Source organism: Carcharhinus amblyrhynchos, chromosome 8, assembly GCF_965287045.1.
Source record: "Carcharhinus amblyrhynchos chromosome 8, sCarAmb.v2.hapA, whole genome shotgun sequence".
Taxonomy (NCBI): Eukaryota; Metazoa; Chordata; class Chondrichthyes; order Carcharhiniformes; family Carcharhinidae; genus Carcharhinus; species Carcharhinus amblyrhynchos.
Genome location: NC_137331.1, coordinates 77110549 through 77129523, shown reverse-complemented (window position 1 = coordinate 77129523; position 18975 = coordinate 77110549). Strand labels below are relative to the sequence as shown.

General features: G+C 40.6%; 1 protein-coding gene across 2 annotated transcripts in view; it reads left to right on the top strand.

Moving 5' to 3' along the window:
- colec12 (collectin sub-family member 12) overlaps nucleotides 1-18975 on the top strand; it is a 159610-nt gene that overhangs the window by 74102 nt on the left and 66533 nt on the right. Inside the window, exons 1-2 of one of the 2 annotated variants that reach the window (XM_080194302.1) lie at nucleotides 17907-17986; nucleotides 18302-18424. In XM_080194302.1, the coding sequence (XP_080050428.1) occupies nucleotides 18388-18424 (37 nt within the window). In that variant the 5' untranslated portion in view covers nucleotides 17907-17986; nucleotides 18302-18387. Of the gene's footprint in view, nucleotides 1-17906; nucleotides 17987-18301; nucleotides 18425-18975 lie in introns of those variants that run through there. The other variant, XM_080194301.1, reaches the window with a different exon arrangement.

The window sequence follows — 18975 nt, the reverse complement described above, 5'->3', positions numbered from 1 at the left end:
ATTAGTATACAATGAAAAGTATTTTTTCTTGCGCCCTATACAGACAAAGCATACTGTACATAGAGACGGAAAGGAGAGGGTGCAGAATGTAGTGTTACAGTCATAGCTAGGGTGTAGAGAAAGATCAACTTAATATGAGGTAGGTCCATTCAAAAGTCTGATGGCAGCAGGGAAGGAGCTGTACTTGCATCAAATGGTATGTGACATCAGATTTTTGTATCTTTTTCTTGAGGGAAGAAGGTGGAAGAGAGTATGTCTGGGGTGCATAAGGTCCTTCATTATGCTGGCTGTTTTTCCAAGGCAATGGAAAATGTAGACAGAGTCAATGTTTTGGGAGGTTGGTTTGTATGGTGGACTGGGCTTCGTTCATGACCCTTTGTAGTTTCTTGTGGCCTTGAACAGAGCAGGAGCCATACCAAGCTGTGATACAATAGAAAGAATGCTTTCTATGGTGCATCTGTAAAAGTTGATGAGAGTCATATTAGACATGCCAAATTTCCTTAGCCTCCTGAGAAAGTAGAGATTTGGTGGGCTTTGTTCACCATAGCATTGGTGTTTAGGGACCAGTATTGGTTGTTAGTGTTTTGGACACCTAGGAACTTGAAGTTCTCAACCATTTGCACATCATCCTTGTTGATGTAGACAGGGGCATGTCCTCCATTACGTTTCCTGAAGTTGCTGCTATCTCCTTCATTTTGTTGGCATTGAGGGAGCGATTATTGCTGGTGCACTAGTTCACCAGATTCTCCATCTCTTTCCTCCGTCTCATCATTGTTTGAGATCTGGCCCACAATGGTGGTGTCATCAGCAAACTTGAAAATTGAGTTGGAGGGGAATTTGGCCACACAATCGTCGGTGTATAAGGATTATAGTAAGAGACTGAGGACACATGGGTGTTGAGGATGATAATGGAGGAGGTGTTGTTACCTATCCTTGCTGATTAGCAAGTTTGTGGATGATACTAAGGTGGCAGAGTTGCGGATAGTGATGAAGATTGTCAGAAAATACAGCATGATATAGATAGAATGGAAAACTGGGTGGAGAAATGGCAGATGGAACTTAATCTGGACAAATTTGAGGTGATGCATTTTGGTAGATCCAATTCGGGTGGGAGCTATAAAATAAATGGCAGAACATTCAGGGGCATAGTCACACAGAGAGATCTGGGAGTACAGGTCCACAGATCCTTAAAAGTGGCAGCACAAGTGGAAAAGGTGAAGAAAATGTATGGCATGCTTGCCTTCATTGGATGGGGCATTGAGTGTAAAAGTTGGCAAATATTACAGTTGTATAAAACACTGGTTAGGCACATTTGGAATACTGTGTCCATTTCTGGTCACCACACTACCAGAAGGGTGTGGAGGCTTTGGAGAGAGTACAGAAAAGGTTTACCAGGATGTTGCCTGGTATGGAGGGTATTAGCTATGAGAAGAGATTGAATAAACTAGGATTGTTCTCCCTGAAAAGATGGAGGCTGAGGGGCAACCTGATAGAAGTTAACAGAATTTTGAGAGGTGTATATAGGGTGAACAGTTGGAAGCTTTTTCCCAGGACAGAAACGACAATTACAAGAGGGCACAAGTTCAAGATAAGGGAGGAAAGGTTCAGTGGAGATGTGCGGGGAAGTTTTTTACACAAAGGATGGTGAGGACCTGAAATGCACTGCTAAGTGAGGTGGTTGAGGCAGTTATGCTAGCCACATTTAAGACTTACCTTGATAGGCATATGAACAAACAGGGAATAGAGGATTATAAGCAGTTGGTTAGATAGTAAACATGATCAGCACAGGCTTGGAGGGCCGAAGGGCCTGTTTCTGTGCTGTAATTTGCTTTGTTCTTTGATTGCAGCCTGTAGGTTAGGAAGTCTAGGATCCTGTCAGAGGGAGAAGCCGTGTCCTAGGCCATGGAGTTTGGAGATGTTCTGTTGGGATAATGGTGTTTAAGGCTGAACTGTAGTCAATAAGTGGGAGTCTGACATAAGTGTCTTCGTTATCCAGGTGTTCCAGGATTTAGTGTAGAGCTAGGGAGATGGTGTCTGCTGTGGACCTGTTGCAGCGATAGGTGAACTGGAGTGGATCCAGACAATTTGCCATGCTGGAATTGATCTGTGCCATGACGAACCTTTTGAAGCATTTCTTAATAATTGATGACAGAGCCACCAGGCAATAATCATTAAAGCATGCTGTCTGGCTTTTCTTTTATATCACAATGATGATCGTCTTTTTGAAGACAGTAGGGACCTCAGATTTGTGTACAGACAGGTTAAAGATGTCTGAGAATGTCCCCTCCAGCTGGTCCACGCAGGACCTGAGTGCTCGTCTGGGTACTCCATCCTGGCTAGTCAGTTTCTGTGGGTTGATTTTGATGAAGGCTGATTTGACGTCTGCAATGGTGACCTTAGATACAGGTTCAGCTGAGGCTTCCAGGGCCGAAGGCGTGCTGTCACTGACCCTTTGCTCAAAACGGGCATAGAATGCATTGAGCTCATTGGGGAGAGGTGCACTGGTGCCGGTGATTCTACATCCCTTCGTCTTGTAGCCTGCTATGTCTTGCAGAATTTGCCATTGTCACTGGGACTCCATGTGACTAGCCTGAGACTCTAGCTCTGCCCGGTATCTTTTAGCATCTTTAATTGATCTCCATAAATCGTATCTGGTTTTCTTGTATAGGTAAGGGTCGCCTGAGACTTGAACGCCCCAGATCTGGATTTCAGCAAAGAGGGAATACAGATTTTTAATTAGTAATGAGTTGAAGGTTTATGGAGAATGGGCAAGAAAGTGGAGTTGAGACCAGACAAGATCAGCCATGATTGTATTGAATGGTGAAGCAGGCTTGAGAGGCTGAATTGCTTACTCCTGCTCTGAGGTCTTATGTTCTTTATCTGCTGCCTTTGTCCTTCTATTTGGTAAAGGTCACAGGTTGGGAAGATGCTGTCAAAGAATTTGGTGAGTTGCTATGGTGCGTCTTTTAGATGGTACACATTGTTGCCACCATGCCCCAGAAGTGAAGGGAATGAATGTTTAAGGTGGCCGATGGGATGCAGTGAAGTGTGCTGATTTGTCCTGGATCATGTTGAACTTCTTGAGTAGTGCTGGAGCTGCATTCATCCAGGCAAGTGGAGAGTGTTCCATCAGATTCCTGACTTGTATTTTGTGGATGATGCACAGGCTTTGAAATTTGCCATTCTTATAAATGTCTGTTGTAAACAAAAGCAGTAGTTGAGACATGGATTGAAAATTGTCAGCTTTGTACCTATCAAGATGGAGCAGGTTTTCCAAGAAGTAGTGACACTTCAAAGGGAAAACAAGAATTTGAATTAAAATTATTTTAATTCAAGGTTAAAAATACAAACAGGTTAAATATGGAATTCTGACCATTCTGGGGCTTGAGGACAAGGCCATTGTAGATTCTGATCCTGACTTCCAGTTCTTTAAATAGCATAACCTTTTTGTGATTATTCCCATGTAAAGAAAGCACTGTTTTAAGTACACAGCGTGATTGTGAAAATCATATTGGATATTGTAGAATGGATAGTTGTTTTCAAAAAGAATATATGTTTTGCAAGATCTCTTATTGCCAAAATGAAATAGTTATTAAACTGCCATCATGTAAATATCATGGTAATTTAGTGCACTGTTAAACCATGGCAGTATTATTTCAGTCTTTAACATGAAGGTCAAAAGTTTCTGTCGTATGCATTAAAATAATACTTACTACTTGAGGATCACTTTTCTGCAGGGAGGCAGGGCTATAGTGGTAATGTCATCAGACTAGTAATCCAGCAACCCAGCGTAATGCTCTGGGAACCCGAGTTCAAATCCCACCATTAGAATCTGGAATTAAAAGTTGAATGATGATCATGAAACCATTGTCGATTATTGTAAAAACCCATCTGGTTCACTAATGTCCTGTGGGGAAGGAAATCTGCCATCCTTACCTGACTGGCCTAAATGTGATTCTAGTTCTACTACATTGCAGTTGACTCTCAAATGACCTCTAAAATGGAGTGGAGGGCAGTTATGGATTGGCAATAAATGCTGGCCCAGCCAGAAACACCCTAACCTCATAAATAATATTGGACAGTTGGATTTAAAAAAATATCATTTCTGATTTAATTTTAATTGAGCAGTTTTATATGTTTATTGTCATCTTTGAATTACACCAAGGCAATCTGACGGATGTGGTGCATAGGTTCAGTTATTGAGTGCCTTAGTTACATGGTTATAGACTGAGCTGAACTGAAATGAGATACCTAAGGTAGAAGTCTTTTCAGATTTGTTCCTAATCTCACCTTCAAGAATTGTGTGGCATGGGAGTCTATTGCGAAAATGATAGCTTTGATGTAATCAAAAAAATATACGTTTTATCTGAAGTGTGAATTGAAAAAGGATATAAAGATGCTCATGAAATGTGTATGTGACAGATTTCTTTATCAGTGCATTGAGAAACTAATCAAGATTATTTTGGATTTGCTGCAACAAGAAAGGATTAATTAATGTAGTTGCAATATAAGAACTCAAAGGAAAATTGACCATAATATAACAGAATGTAATATTGTGTTTGAAAGCCATTAGGTTAAGTCCATTTCAGAGAAGTTAAGAATTAACCACATTGCTGTGGGTTTGGAGTCACATGGAGGCCAGAGCAGGTAAGGGTAACAGATGTCTTACCCTAAAGGACATTAGTGAATCAGTTGGGTTTTTACAACAATCAATAATAATTTCACGGTCACCTTTACTGAGGCTAGTTTTCAATTCCAGATTTTATTAATGGAATTTGAATTCCAGCAGCTGCTATGGCACTGTTTCAGAGCATTAGCTTGGGCCTCCGGATTACTGGTCCAGTGATATTACTGCTATGCTACCACTGCCCCTCACACAGATGCCAGGCTAATAGGCCTGTGGATGCTCCCCCCAATCCCGCCCCCTCTTTTTCAATCCACTGGATCCATTCTAGAATCTACAAAATTTTGGAAAATCCAGATTTACGCATTAAAAACTATGCAAACATGGAAAAAAATGGAATTCACAAGTTAAAAACTTGAACAGAAATGTTCAGAGATCAGAGTGAGGAGTCAAAATCCTGATAATGATTTAAGATTTTTCTTGAAAGAATAATCAAGGACCACTTTCCACCTTTGCAAGAATTTTGCCCAGGGCAGGAAAGTCCACTGTCACATGGAGAGACCACCAGGTAAACCCTGGCAGCTTCCCTGGAGACATTAGGGAGCAGCCCTCGACAGTTTCACCTGCCCTCAGTACCACTGACGCCTGCCTGCCTTGTCAGTACCTACATATCTGACCCAGTGTCCCCAGATCCTGTCTTCAAAGGCAGATGGTTATCAATGCAGTTGCAGCAAAGGACAATGCTAGTGGTGATACAGCTGAAGCTACAGAGCTGTTGGCCAATTGATTGTGTCAGTAGCTCCTAGAGGCAATGAGACTGAATCCCAGGAGCAACCACTTAATTGCAGGTTTCAGCTGTCTGCCAAAATGCCATTGTCCTCTGTGTCAGATCTGGCAGTGGGATTCTCTGCAAAAATCTGCCCTTGATTTTTTAATGGAATGTGTTTTTGTTGAACATTTTGGATTGTTTTCTTAAATGGCTCCCGTTGTTTATTACCGCCATGTCAGAGCAGGTCAGCTCTGATGAAGGATCATCCAGACTTCAAACGTTGGCTCTATTCTCTCTCCTCAGATGCTGTCAGACCTGCTGAGATTTTCAAACATTTTCTGGTTTTATTTGGACATTTATAGTTGGTTTTTCCCAGTGGATCTTTTTATGATAGGATATATTAAACTTTCTGTACCATGCAATGCTCTTCCTCCTTTGGTACCATGCTGTCAGACAATATTGGCACATGAACTAGTCTATGATCCTGCTAGGTAAATTACTGCAGTAACTTGCCATTGCCTTCTGCAGTATGACTAACCAGGAAACTCTCCCATACCTGCCAAGGGGCATATTGGAAGGATTTATAGATTGATAATCAATTTGTTCAGCCACATTGTAAACACACTTCCTGTGGTCATCAAATGCTGACGTGGAACAAGAACCCAGAGGGTCTGGCTCAAAGGTTGGGGTGCCGTGACTGTGCTACAAGACCTGTCCTATGCAATATTCACTCTAAGATAACTTTATCCCAAGTTGGTTCCATCACAGGTTGATACAGGAAATTGTCGCAAAATCTGTCTACAAATCTATCTTTGAGACTACCTTTTGTTAATTTGATTTGTCCAGGCTATATGAAAATTAAAATCCCTACAACCAATTGCTTTCCTTCTCAGTCCCAGGAAAGATGTTCGCTGTCGCATACGGGGTAGCCAAAGAGTAAGAAATTCTGAAAATCGACCAAACCAAAAACCTCAAAGAATACATTTTTTGGTGATGATAAACTCAGATTGCTTCCAAAAACAGAAAGCATAAAATAATTTAGAAATGTAATTATAACAATTCTCTGAGCTCTGAAAGCTTGCAGACAAGGCTGTCTGCCACCAGGGTCTACTCAAAAAAAGATTATCCCCAGAAGGTTGGAGATTAATGGCTTGTGCTAATGTGTTTCTTTTGCAGTGCTACAAATATTTATTTTCCATCCAAATAGTTTTCTCATTGTCAGTGGGGATATAGATTTTGACTGTTTGCTGGTTCTTGCAAAGTTATTAATGCATTTTTCATGCTCACACTCACTATTTTGCAATGAATAGTGAATAGCCAAAATCTTTCTTCCAGATGTACTTTTCGTGACACCAGTGTGCAAAGCTACCACGAAAATGGAAACAGGCAAACTTTCTGTTAATGTCACGTGTATGGTCACTCTTGTGAAATAATGGAAAGTTTTCTAAATGTGCCTGCTTGGATGTTCAAGAAATTAAAACTCTTTTTTCTTGTTTCAAAGAGAAAAATGGGAATGGTTAACATTCAGGCAAATAAACATGTGAAATTTCAAATTTCAATTTCAACACAGCGGTAGTAATTGCTAAAACATTTTAGTAATGTTGTTTATGGTTCTTAGATCAGAAATAACAGCTGTTATCCAGATGCTTGCTTTTTTTTAAATAATGTAACTCCATAGAGATATTTGTAGTTTCTAATTTTGTCTATGTGTCTCTTGTGGAGTCTTCTGTTACCCTTCTCATTCCATGAGTCAGTGTTATTTTAGAATAAAACTTATTTTATTGCAAAGCAGTTGCATCTCTTTGGTGATGTATTTCTAACTCTCTTCATACCCAAATCATATCCGCATTTAACAAATGGCTTAAGCATCATTTTGACTTCCATTAAATATCCAGGGTGGGACTGTGATTAAGGGAGCAGTATATATGTTGGCAGCATTTAGAATTGGGGATCCGTACTCAAAGTTTAGGTAGAGTGAAATTGCAAGAACTGCAGCGTACAATGGATTATTTCCGCAGGCCAAGTTTGGTTTCATGTATGAGGAAAACAGAATGTGCCCCCCGTTTAAACTTTAACATCTGTTTTCCTTTCATTCTCAAGAAAATCATGCACTAAACAACTGACTCCCTAGTGGCCACAGTGAATTCTGTATGCATTATGTTGATGTGGTACATCCCTATTGTGAAATTCAACATTTTCACATTCAGTATCTGCTTGAAAATATGCAGCACAGATTAAATGCAGGGTACATCTCAAATTCAAACGAGCAACCACTTCTGCAAAGGGGTGATATTGCCATCTTACACCCTGGTATAGTCTAATCTACGTGCAAACTCATGCCTATTGTGCTGCTGTCAGCAACAGCAGAGATTAATTTTACAATGAACATTCCACGCCAGCATGAATGAGACACACTCTCAATGTTTCTGAAGCTTTGACTGATGATGATCATCTGAAACTATTTTTTTTTAAATTCCAACTTTTCCCCAGACTCCAAGGTCAGAATGTTGTTGAAGCATTTTCTTCCAAATGATTCTATGGTCCATGGTATCATCTTTAATCTATTAATCAAAACTATTGAGCCCTAGCTATTCAAGGTGAAAGCACAGTTTTCTTAGTAACTCTGCCACTCAATCTCCAATAGGCCATTATTATTGCAGTCAAATTATTTGGAGACTTGAAGAAGTTGTAATTCATAAAGTGTTGACTAAAATAAGGAAATATATTGAGCAGTGAGGAGAAAATATGAGGTTCTGAGATAAATAGTTTGAGTATTTATCATCTATAAATTAATCATCATTTGAATAATGAATCTGTAGAAGTGGTGAGATAGTGGCATTGTCACTGGACAAATAATCCAGAGGCCCAGTAATCTGGGAACCTGGTTCAAATCCCACCATGGCAGATGGTGAATTCAATTTTTAAAAATCTGGAATTAAAAGCAGCACCAGGCAAAGCAGCAGCACAAGCCAGAATAGCTAGAACTGTAGCAGCAGCCAAAGCAGTGGGTGCAGATTTTTGAATATGGTCTTACCTTGTCTTCTCTAGGTCCTTCAAATTCCTCCAAATATCATCTTTGAATTGGCTCTTTATCTAGGCTGGAGCTGAACTTGCAATGTCCACGTCCATCATATACCCAACATCATGCAATCAATGCCAAATCCAGAAATAAAATGGTGATAAACAGGCTACATTAAAATGTAGATAAAGAAGAAAGACTTGATTTATGTGATGCCTTACATGACCATGGAGCTTCTGAGGCATTTTACAGCCAATTAAGTATTTTAAAAACGCACAGTAATGTGATAATGATGAGAATTTGTTTTTGTGACGCTCATTGAGGGACAAATATTGGCCAAGACGTTGGGAATAACTCTTCTGCTCTTGCCTCTGGGATTTCTGTGCACTATTAGATCCCATTCCCCCCACCGCGCCCCCCCCCGCCCAGCACCACTTCACTGAGTATGCCTCCAAATTAATATCGGATTGTCTGAGGCTCACACTGCTGGAGGACAAAGTCTGGATGGCTGGTGAAGATAGGGATGAAATCAGCTATGATTCCTCACAGCCACGGAATATGTTAGTAACGTTAAATATTTAGGCTCAGATTTGATGAATAGTCAGTTGGGCTGGAACTGTATCTTACCTTCAGTCAACAGTTTTCAGAGAAAACCCATGAAATAAGTTCTGAGATAAAATACAAATTCTGACCCTAAAGAGGAACCCCTCATAGCAGGGCATACCTAGCTTAAGTTTGAAACTTAATAATGTTGGTAATGGGAGCTGCATATTCTTTATATTAAAGGACTCCATTCCTATTTTTGAGGTGCTGAAATCCTTCCAGCATCTGACCCAATCAAACAAAGTTGTATTCTGAATTTACAGTGACAATAATTTCCAATCCGTGACACTTTTTGTTACTTCAAATTTTTATTACTCAAGGATGGCGTGGTGGTACAGTGGTTAGCACTGCTGCCTCACAGCACCAGGGTCCCAGGTTCAATTCTGGCCTCAGGTCACTGTCTGTGTGAAGTTTGCACATTCTCCCCATGTCTTCATGGGTTTCCCCAGGGTGCTCCAGTTTCCTCCTGCACGGCAAAGATGTGCGGATTAAGTTGACTGGCCTTGCTAAATTGCCCCTTAGTATCAGGAGGTTAGCAGTGTAAATAAGTGATGTTATGGGAATAACACCTGGGTGGGATTGTGGTCAGTGCAGAATTGATGGGCCAAATGGTCTCCTTCTGCACTGTAGGGATTCTATGATACTAAAAGTTCCAAAACATGAAACGTAACTTAAAAATATATCAAAGCATATTGGGAGTAATTGGTCTGATGACACCTGAACCTAATATTCTTTAAAAAAAATGCTTAGCTAAACACTTCAAGGGTGGCTAACCAAAGATATTTGAAAGCTTCACCAAAGGCCTGGTTTGGCTCTTACAACCGAATCTGAAGCCAAACCAAATAGAAAATTCTTTTGGCAACTTATTTCAAATAGCAAAGATGTTTCTTTTCAGGTACACAATGCTGAGAGTTTTAATTAAAACAGGTAGTTAACTGAAAGCTGTGGATTATTTATGGAATTTCATCAGAAATTGCTGTTTACACTGATATGGTAGTTATCCTCGCACATTTAAATGTTATGATCTGGAACACATTATCTGAAAGGGTGGCAGAATCAGATGCTATAGGAACTTTCAAAAGGCAATTGAATATGTGTTTGAAGAGAACTAATTTGCAGCATTGTGAGAAGAAAGATTTGGGGTGGGATTCTAAGTGTTGAATTTGTGCAAAAGCTGGAGTAAATCCCGTTGTTCCTTTCCAGCGGAAGTTTCAAAATGAATCTCCCAAACACTATGCACTGCAGAGTGCACTAGTGTGAATCTTGCAAAAAATCAGAGGGCAGGGCCTATTCGTGCTGGAGAGAGAAGCAGCATGGCGCTGAGTGGGCCACTGTGCATGTGCTGATCTGTCAGCGCCAAAATTGGTATATGCGCAGTAGCCCCGCTCTGGCAGCCTGCTGATTGCTGGCCAGCTCAATCACTGGCCAGCCCCACAACCCCACATCTCTGGCTGTGGGACACCTTCATTCCCCCCCTACCCCACTCACTGCTGCCCCCCACCCTTCCCCCAGGCATGTCCAGGCCAACCTTGATGCCCCCCTCCAAAGGGCCCACCTCAATCCACCTTCCCCACCCCCCCCCCGCCAAACCTCCCCTCCCCTGCAGTCCTGACAACCCCTAACCCAATGGCCAGCCTCCCCTTTGGCTTCCCTCCCCTTGTCACTGCCAAGTGCAGGGTGACAGTGAGACCTCCTCAGAGCCCTGCAGTTCCCGCCCGTTTGGCATTGCCTCATGCCCAGCAGGCAGTGCAAGGTGCCCTTTGAGCATTGCCACTTTTCCCCTTTTGCCTCCATGCCCTCCCTTCACTCTAGCGAGATCAGGCATGGAATTGGGGAGCTTCAGTGAACGCCGCAGAAGTGAAACACTGTAATTTAAATAATTTATACATAATTTATCTGGTGCAGAACTGACGTTGCTGGAGATCCAGCAGTTGGAGGCTTGCGGAGGCCCAGCAGGGTGTCCGCTAAACGGCCTCCACCCGAGTCTCCCAGCAGCTTTAGCAGCGCAATGGGCTAGGAGAATCGCCCGTGTGGTGTGAGACTGAATTAGACAGATTTTTTAAAGCACAGGCACAGGCACGATAAGCTGAATGGCCCACTTTCTGTGCTATAAGATTCTTATCATTCTATCTTACGAGCAAAATGAGATTTGAAGTGCATAGAGTCGAAAGTCAGAAAATGTACCCCAGAACAAGGTATTCTTAAAATTTTTTCATGAGACGTGGGCTTCACTGGCAATGCCGGTGTTTGTTGCCTATAGCTAATTGCATGTGAACTAAGTGGCTTACTAGACTATCACAGAGAGCAGCTAAGAGTCAACAGAACATAGAACATTACAGCACAGAACAGGCCCTTCGGCCCTCAATGTTGTGCCGAGCTATGTCCAAACCTAAGATCAAGGTATCCCACTCCCTATAATTCTGGAGTGCTCCATGTGCCTATCCAATAACCGCTTGAAAGTTCCTAAAGTGTCCGACTCCACTATCACAGCAGGCAGTCTATTCCACACCTCAACCACTCTCTGAATGAAGAATCTACCTTGGACATCCCTCCTGTATCTTCCACCATGAACCTTATAGTTATGCCCCCTAGTAACAGCTACATCCATCCAATGAAATAGTCTCTACACGTCCACTCTATCTATACCTCTCATCATCTTATAAACCTATATTAAGTCACCTCTCATCCTCCTCCGCTCCAAAGAGAAAAGCCCCAACTCCTTCAACCTTTCCTCATAAGACCTACCCTCCAAACCAGGCAGCATCCTGGTAAATCTCCTCTGCACTCTCTCCAATGCTTCCATATCGTTCTTATAGTGAGGTGACCAGAACTGAACACAATATTCCAAATGTGGTCTCACCAATGTCCGTTTTTGCTGCAGCATAACCCCACGGCTCCTACACTCAAACCCCCTGTTAATAAACGCTAACACACTATGAGCCTCCACTTGAGTGGCAAGCTTCAGAAATCTGTGGATATGAACCCCAAGATCTCTCTGTCCCTCCACATTCCTTAGAATCCTGCTGTTGACCCTGTAATCTGCATTCAAGTTTGTCCTGCCAAAATGAATCACCTCACACTTATCAGGGTTAAACTCCAACATTGCAGTGTGTCTGGAGTCACATAGGCCAGAATGGATAGCAAAGGCAGATTTCCTTCCCTAGAGGACATTAGTCAACCAAATGGATTTTTAAAACAATCCATTATAGTTTCATGGTCACCATTACTGAGATTAGCTTTCTAATTCTAGATTTATTAACTGTATTTAAATTCCACCAGGTGCCATGGTAAAAATTCCACCAGTTGCCCAAAGTGGAATTTGTGAAGAATAAAACAAAAAAAGTAGTTAATAATCTGATAATTAGGAAGTATCCTGCAAATAGTGCCCATAACAGATTGAAGTTGATATTAAGTTTGAAGGAGGAGTCCCAAACCCAAGCTTTCAAAACGATTAAGGCAAACTTTGAAGGGATAAATTCATTGCAGTAAACTGGGGTGAAATATTAACGGGAAAACATGGAAGAACAACAAGAAGTGTTTAAAATGTATACCACAAAACCATCTTATATCCCGAAAAGATAAGGCTTGAAATATGCAACTTAATAACCATGGTGAATAATTAAGTTATGACAATGTCAAAAATCTTACACAACTGCAAGGAAAAGTGGGACATTAAACTGATTAGGAGAAACTTAAAAGAGAAGCTAAGGAATACAAAAAGTCATGAGTTATACAAATTGAATACCAGGTATTAAGAACTAAACTTTCAAGATATATCAAAGCCAACAGCAAAAGTTTTGATAGATGCATTAGAAGAAAGAAAAGAAGAGAAGGTCCAAAGATGTGCGGGTTAGGTTGATTGGCCATGCTAAATTGACCCTAATGTCGAGGATTAGCAGGGTAAATGAGGGTTACGGGAATAGGGCCTGAGTGGGAGTGTGGTCGCTACAATCTCAATGGGCCAAATGACCGCCTTCTATACTGTATGGATTCTATGATTCTATGAACGTAGTAAAAAGGAATCTGTGAACCTCTTAAAGACAGACACAGGCAAGAATTGGCAATAAGCAAATGACATTTATTGTATCCATTTTCATTGTGAAATGCTGACAAAACACCAACCATACAAGAAAACTTTATGTCAAGTAGAGGAACGTAATGAATTAATGTAAGTATATGACAATGGAGAACATAAATAGGATTTAAAGTAGACAAATCTACAGGACCTAATTATTTCCTCCCAAAGATACTAAAAGAAATTGGTGAGATAATTGAAGATGCATTATACATAATTTCCCAAAGATCTCTAAATTCAGGAATTGTATCAGTGGATTGGAAATTTGCAAATGTCACAGTTTTAGTTAAGAACATAAGTAAGGGAGAATTGCTGACAGTGTTCAAAGCAGACGAATTTTAAAATCCTTATTTTCAAATAATGTACCTAAATCCTGTTTCATTACTGAAAGGCCATCTTTCCTGCCTTTACCAATAAGGTGGATGATAGCAACTAAATTCTAGGCATACAAAATTTAAGAACATAAGAATCAGGAGCAGGAGTAGGTCATTCATCCCCTTTTAGTATGATCTGCTATTTAATAAGAACATGAATGATCAGATTTTAGCCTTAATTCCACTTTCCTGCTTGCCTCCTACAACCTCCCCACAATCCTTGACTTCCTCGTCAATCAAATCTCTATCTAACTCAGGCTTGAATATATTCAATGACGCAGCCTCCGCTGCTGATGAGGAAGAGAATTTCAAACACTAAACACCCTCTAAGAGAAGAAATTCCTCTTATTCGGTGTTTTAAATGGGGGCCCATTATTTTTAAACACCCAGATCTCTCTACTGCTGAATGCTATAATCTGCAAATATTTTGCCTACTCACTTGATCCATCTACATCCTCTTTGTATCCTCCTAACAACTTGTTTTCTGACCTATCTTTGCATGTCAGTAAATTTGGTTACAATTCATTTGGGGTGGGATTTTCTGCACAACTTGTAGCCACTGATCTGCAACGGGATCTTCTGCTCCCACTGTTGTCAACGGGGTTCCCTGTTGAATGCATCCCTCGCTCCCAGGAAATCCGCAATGGGGATGTGCCATCACCATGAGTGGAAGATTCTGTCAGAGTGAACAGCCAGAAAATTCCAGCCTTGATCCCTTCATCCAAGTCATGAATATGAGTCATAAATAGTTGAGGCTTTAGCACTGCTCTCCATGACACTCCACTGGTTACAATTTGCCAAATAACCTATACCAACTCTCTGTTTTCTGTTTGTTAGCCTATCCCTGCTAATATATCACCCCTGTCACCATAAGCTCTGATCTTGTGTAGTAAGAGTTTTATGTGACAACTTGTCAAATGCCTTTTGGAAATCCAAATACACTATATATACTGGTTCCCCTTTATCCACACTTTCTTTTTATGTACAGGATTTGGATGTCACTAGCTAAGCTGACATTTATTGCCCATCCCTAATTGCCCTTGAGAAGTAGGTGGTGGCAAACTACCTTCTTGAATCACTGCAGTCCCTGTGGGTGTCAGTGCACCTACAGTGCTGTTAAAGGAGGGGGGGGTTCCAGAATTTTGAGCGAATGATGCTGAAGGAACGATGATATATTTCTAAGTCAGGATGATGTGTGACTTGGAGGGGAGTTTCCAGGTTGTAGTGTTCCCATGTATCAGCTGCCCTTGTCCGTCATAGCTTGGTGAAAAATGCACCACATTTGTAATATTGGTACTCATCACAGGCATGTAAGCTTTCAGCATGCCTTCCTAAAAACTTTTAAAGTGTGCTATCACTTTATAAAGGTAGCACAGAGGTCAAATAGGCAGTGATATTCATTGCCAGAGCTCCGCTATCACAGCTTGAATGTCTCATTGAACCATTTGTACTGACTGTTGCTTTATATTTCCCTCTTTTTATTTACCATTAAAATAAAGTATTGCAAGTCGCACCACATAATGCAACTTGCATTAATCAGCATGCCAATACACCTGTTAGGAATTTGTTATTGGATCCCTCCTTTTTAAATGGCAAAGAACTGCACATGGAATCTGCTGAATTCTTTGTTTACTTTCTGTATCACATGTAAGATTCATTGTCCTTCTGCAAACTTTAAATGGCTATTTCCTAATGGATCTGCATCATTATGCTTAAAGTGCTTGATCAAGTTATAATAGTTGCTGACAATATTGATTTACCCCAAGATTTAATAACTCAAACATTAAAAGCTTCAAGGACCATTACTATTATCTTTATATTGCAGAGATAATTTTAAGCGTGTCATAATCATACCAGATGTTATTTGCTGAGCAAGCCAAATCCCAGGGGGAAACTTGTTTTGCTGATCATAACCATTTTTTGTACTCTGAAAATGAGGAAAAAGCTGCTAATCCCAGAAACATAGAGTTCCTGTAACATTTAGAGGATTTTAAAAAGTAAATTACTTATTAACAAGAAGAAAAAAAGCTTAAGCATGAGATTAAAGTTACACAATTAAAACACTTTACACAGAAAAAGTATACCTTTTCTCTTTCATCTTCAAATCCATTGTCTTCATTTTGAACTCTTCCAAAATATAAAAATCTTTCATACCTTCCTATTGCCTTCCCTTTCAGGTCAAATAAAATGTAATAACGCTCCCTTATTTACTTATGAAACTCTTGCATGTTGTAAAAATTTCTTACTCATCTTCGAAATTTAACAGCTCAAAAGCCAAGCCCCTGTCAATCTCCTGATGCAATTATTTAAACCTAATCTATTTACTTGTAAAAAGGACATGAAGTGGATTTATACATGTATGCATTTAGCACCTTTAACCCTTTTATCCCTCAACTCTCTTGGGCAAATTGTTTCTCTTAACCTTTCTCTAGCTTAATTAATGCACGTTAATCCTCTAATGATGGAGGAAATATCATATGTCAAAGCAGATGAAGTTGGTTGTGCATAGGATGCTACCCTTAGGAACTCTTGCTGCAGTGTCCTGGGTCTGAGATGATTGGTCTCTGACATCCACAATCATTTTCCTTTGCGCTAGGCATGACTCCAGCCAGTGGAGAGCTTTCCCCTGGAGTCTCTCTGATTTCAGTTTTGTTAGGTCTGCTGAATCTTTTGATGTCAAGGGCAATCTCTCATCTCATCGCTCGTTTGGACCAAGACCGTAATAAAATCTGGAGCTGAGTGGCCTTGGTGAAACCCAAGCTGAATGTTGATGAGCAGGTTGTTACTGAACAAGTGCAGCTGATGTTAACACTACAAATGACACCTCCCAACATTTTTCTGATGGTTGAGAATAGATTGACAGGGTGATAGTTGTCTGGATTAGGTTTGTCCTGTGGACTGTGGACCTGTGAAATTTTCCACGTTATAGATGCTAGTATTGAGACTATACTGGAACTGCTCAGATAGAGGTGCAGAGAGTTTGTCGCAACATCTTCAGCACTACAGCTGGAATGTTATTCAGGCCCAAAGCGCTGCCATATCATGGGCTAGAGAAAGGTATGATGTGGAGATGGACTGGAGTAAAACAGAAAGAAATCCCACAACACCAGCTTAAAATCCAGCAAGCTTTTGGAACAGGCTGTCCCTTCATCAGGTGGCTGGGAGTTCTAGAGGAAGGTATACAATGAAGATCCCCACCAGTTGCTACTGAGAGCATTATTTTTCTTGATGTATATTCTTGACTTAGATTTGGGTGTACAGATCGCAATTTCAAAATTTGAAGATGACACAAAGTTTGGAAACATTATAAACTGTAAGGAGAATATTGATAGACTTGAAGAAGTCATAGACACCCTAGTGGCATGAGTGAACACAAAGCAGAAGAAATTTAATAGAGAGAGGTGTGATGTGTCACATTTAGGTAGGAAATAGGAGGAGTGGCAATACAACACAAAATTCTAAATGGGATGTAAAAACATAGTGGGTATATGTGCATAAATGGCTGAAGGTGGCTGGACAGATTGAGAAAGTCCTTAAAAAAGGCACAATAGATCCTGGTCTTTATAAAGATAAGCATAGAATACAAAAGCAAGGAAGTTATGACTAACCCATATAAAACACTGTGTTGGTTGGAAGTTTATCGGCACGCCTGCCCCAGAATTGGGGTGGGTGAGGCTTGCAGAACAGCATTCTCTGTTGGCTTCAGGCAGGATCTTACGAGCCTCAGTTGGGTGAGGCAGTAAAATTCCAGTAATCGTGTCCAATTCTGGACAACACAATTTAGGAAGAATTTGAAGAGGATGCAGAAAAGATCTGAAGAATGGTTCCAGGGATAAGAGACCTCTGTTACATAATTAGATTGGAAAAATTATGGTTGGTCTCCTTAGAAGTTTGAGGTGAGATTTTATAGCGATGTCCAAAATCATGAGGGTTCGGGACAGAGAAGATAAAGAGAAATCGTTCTCATTGGCAGGAAGGTTGAGAAACCAGAGGATACCAATTTGAAGTGATTGACAAAAGAATAAATGCCAACATGGGAAAATGTATACAGTGAAGGCTTTGATCTTGAATGCAGTGTCTGGAAGTGTGGTGGGGGCAGATTCAATCGTGCCTTTCAAAAGGAAATTGGAAAAGCCCCTGAAGAGAAAATCTTTGTACGGCCAGCTGAAAAGGACAGGGAGTGGAACTAGTTAAGTTGCTGTTGGCACAGACATGGTAGACCACACAGCCTCCTTCAGTGCTGTAAATATTTTCTATGATCCTTTTCTGTGATTTCTTGTCTTGCTGCCAGGCCAGAACACACCTGCTAAAATAGCATGTGATGCAAGGTTGGCAGAGACCTGATGATTTGCACGCTGCCAGAATGTTAATCCCCTGGATACTCATTCTTTAGACACGTGGAGTTAATGCTCCAAACTCAGGTAAGCACTCCTCCTGCAAATCTTCCCTGAGTGGGATGATCTTATCAGAGAGCAGAATTGAACTTAGTTTTCCTGGGCTAGGAAGCGGAAATTTGGCTTGGGTTTGCATCTGTTCATCTCAATAACCTCAGTTAGAAACGTTGATGTGTGGATATGGGGGTAAAATAGGATGTCTATCACTCTTGCAGTGAAGTTACACTGGAGGAAGTGTGTGCGGAGCAGAATCAAACAATGAAAGTGTTTGGACTGCTGTCTGAACACTGCTGTTCCTGGCACTGTGTATTTTAGTTGTCTTAAGAGTACTGAACAAATATTCCCCTGACATTTTTGTTTTAAATTAACTAAAATATTTGTTGTATGAGATGGGATGACAATCATATCTGCCAAAAATGTTAAGCCTTGTATTTTTGTTGCAGGGATCCAGGAAGGGCCTCAGTGTAATCGATGTAGGAATAACTGGGCGCTGAAATTCGCTATTCTACTGCTCTATGTCCTGTGTGCCATGCTGACCATTACTGTAGCCATCCTGGGATACAAAGGTATTGGAACGTTTACACCATTCTTTCACCTTCTTGTATTATTCTGCAATTCAGTGCACACATTTAATATTTTAAACAATATATACAGATTGTTTTGACAATAGTTTACTGCTGAACGTGCTGGCCCTGAGACCTTGATGCCTCAGCTCACCATAACAAACATAACTAACATCTGACAACCATTCCATCTTGAAGGGTCAGAGATTTATTTTGGCATTATTCTCTTGGAAAAATGTTGTTTCCCGAAAGCAGAAGCAATAAGTTTATAAATAGAGCGCACTGGGATAGAGACAGCACATGCTTTATGGAAAATAAATAATCCGCTACACCAGCAATTTAACTTGCATATATTTCTCGATGTCATGTTTTAATAGTCTGTTGTTCACAACTGTCACAATAATTAAAATTTCATGGACTGACTAGGAAAGTAGGGCCATTCACTGAATTAAAAATAGTGGAAACAGAATAGAGTTGCTAATTTATAAAGGTAAAATTGCTGCTTTGAACAAGTAAACAAATTAGGTCTGGCTGAGGTCCAACACACAACACTA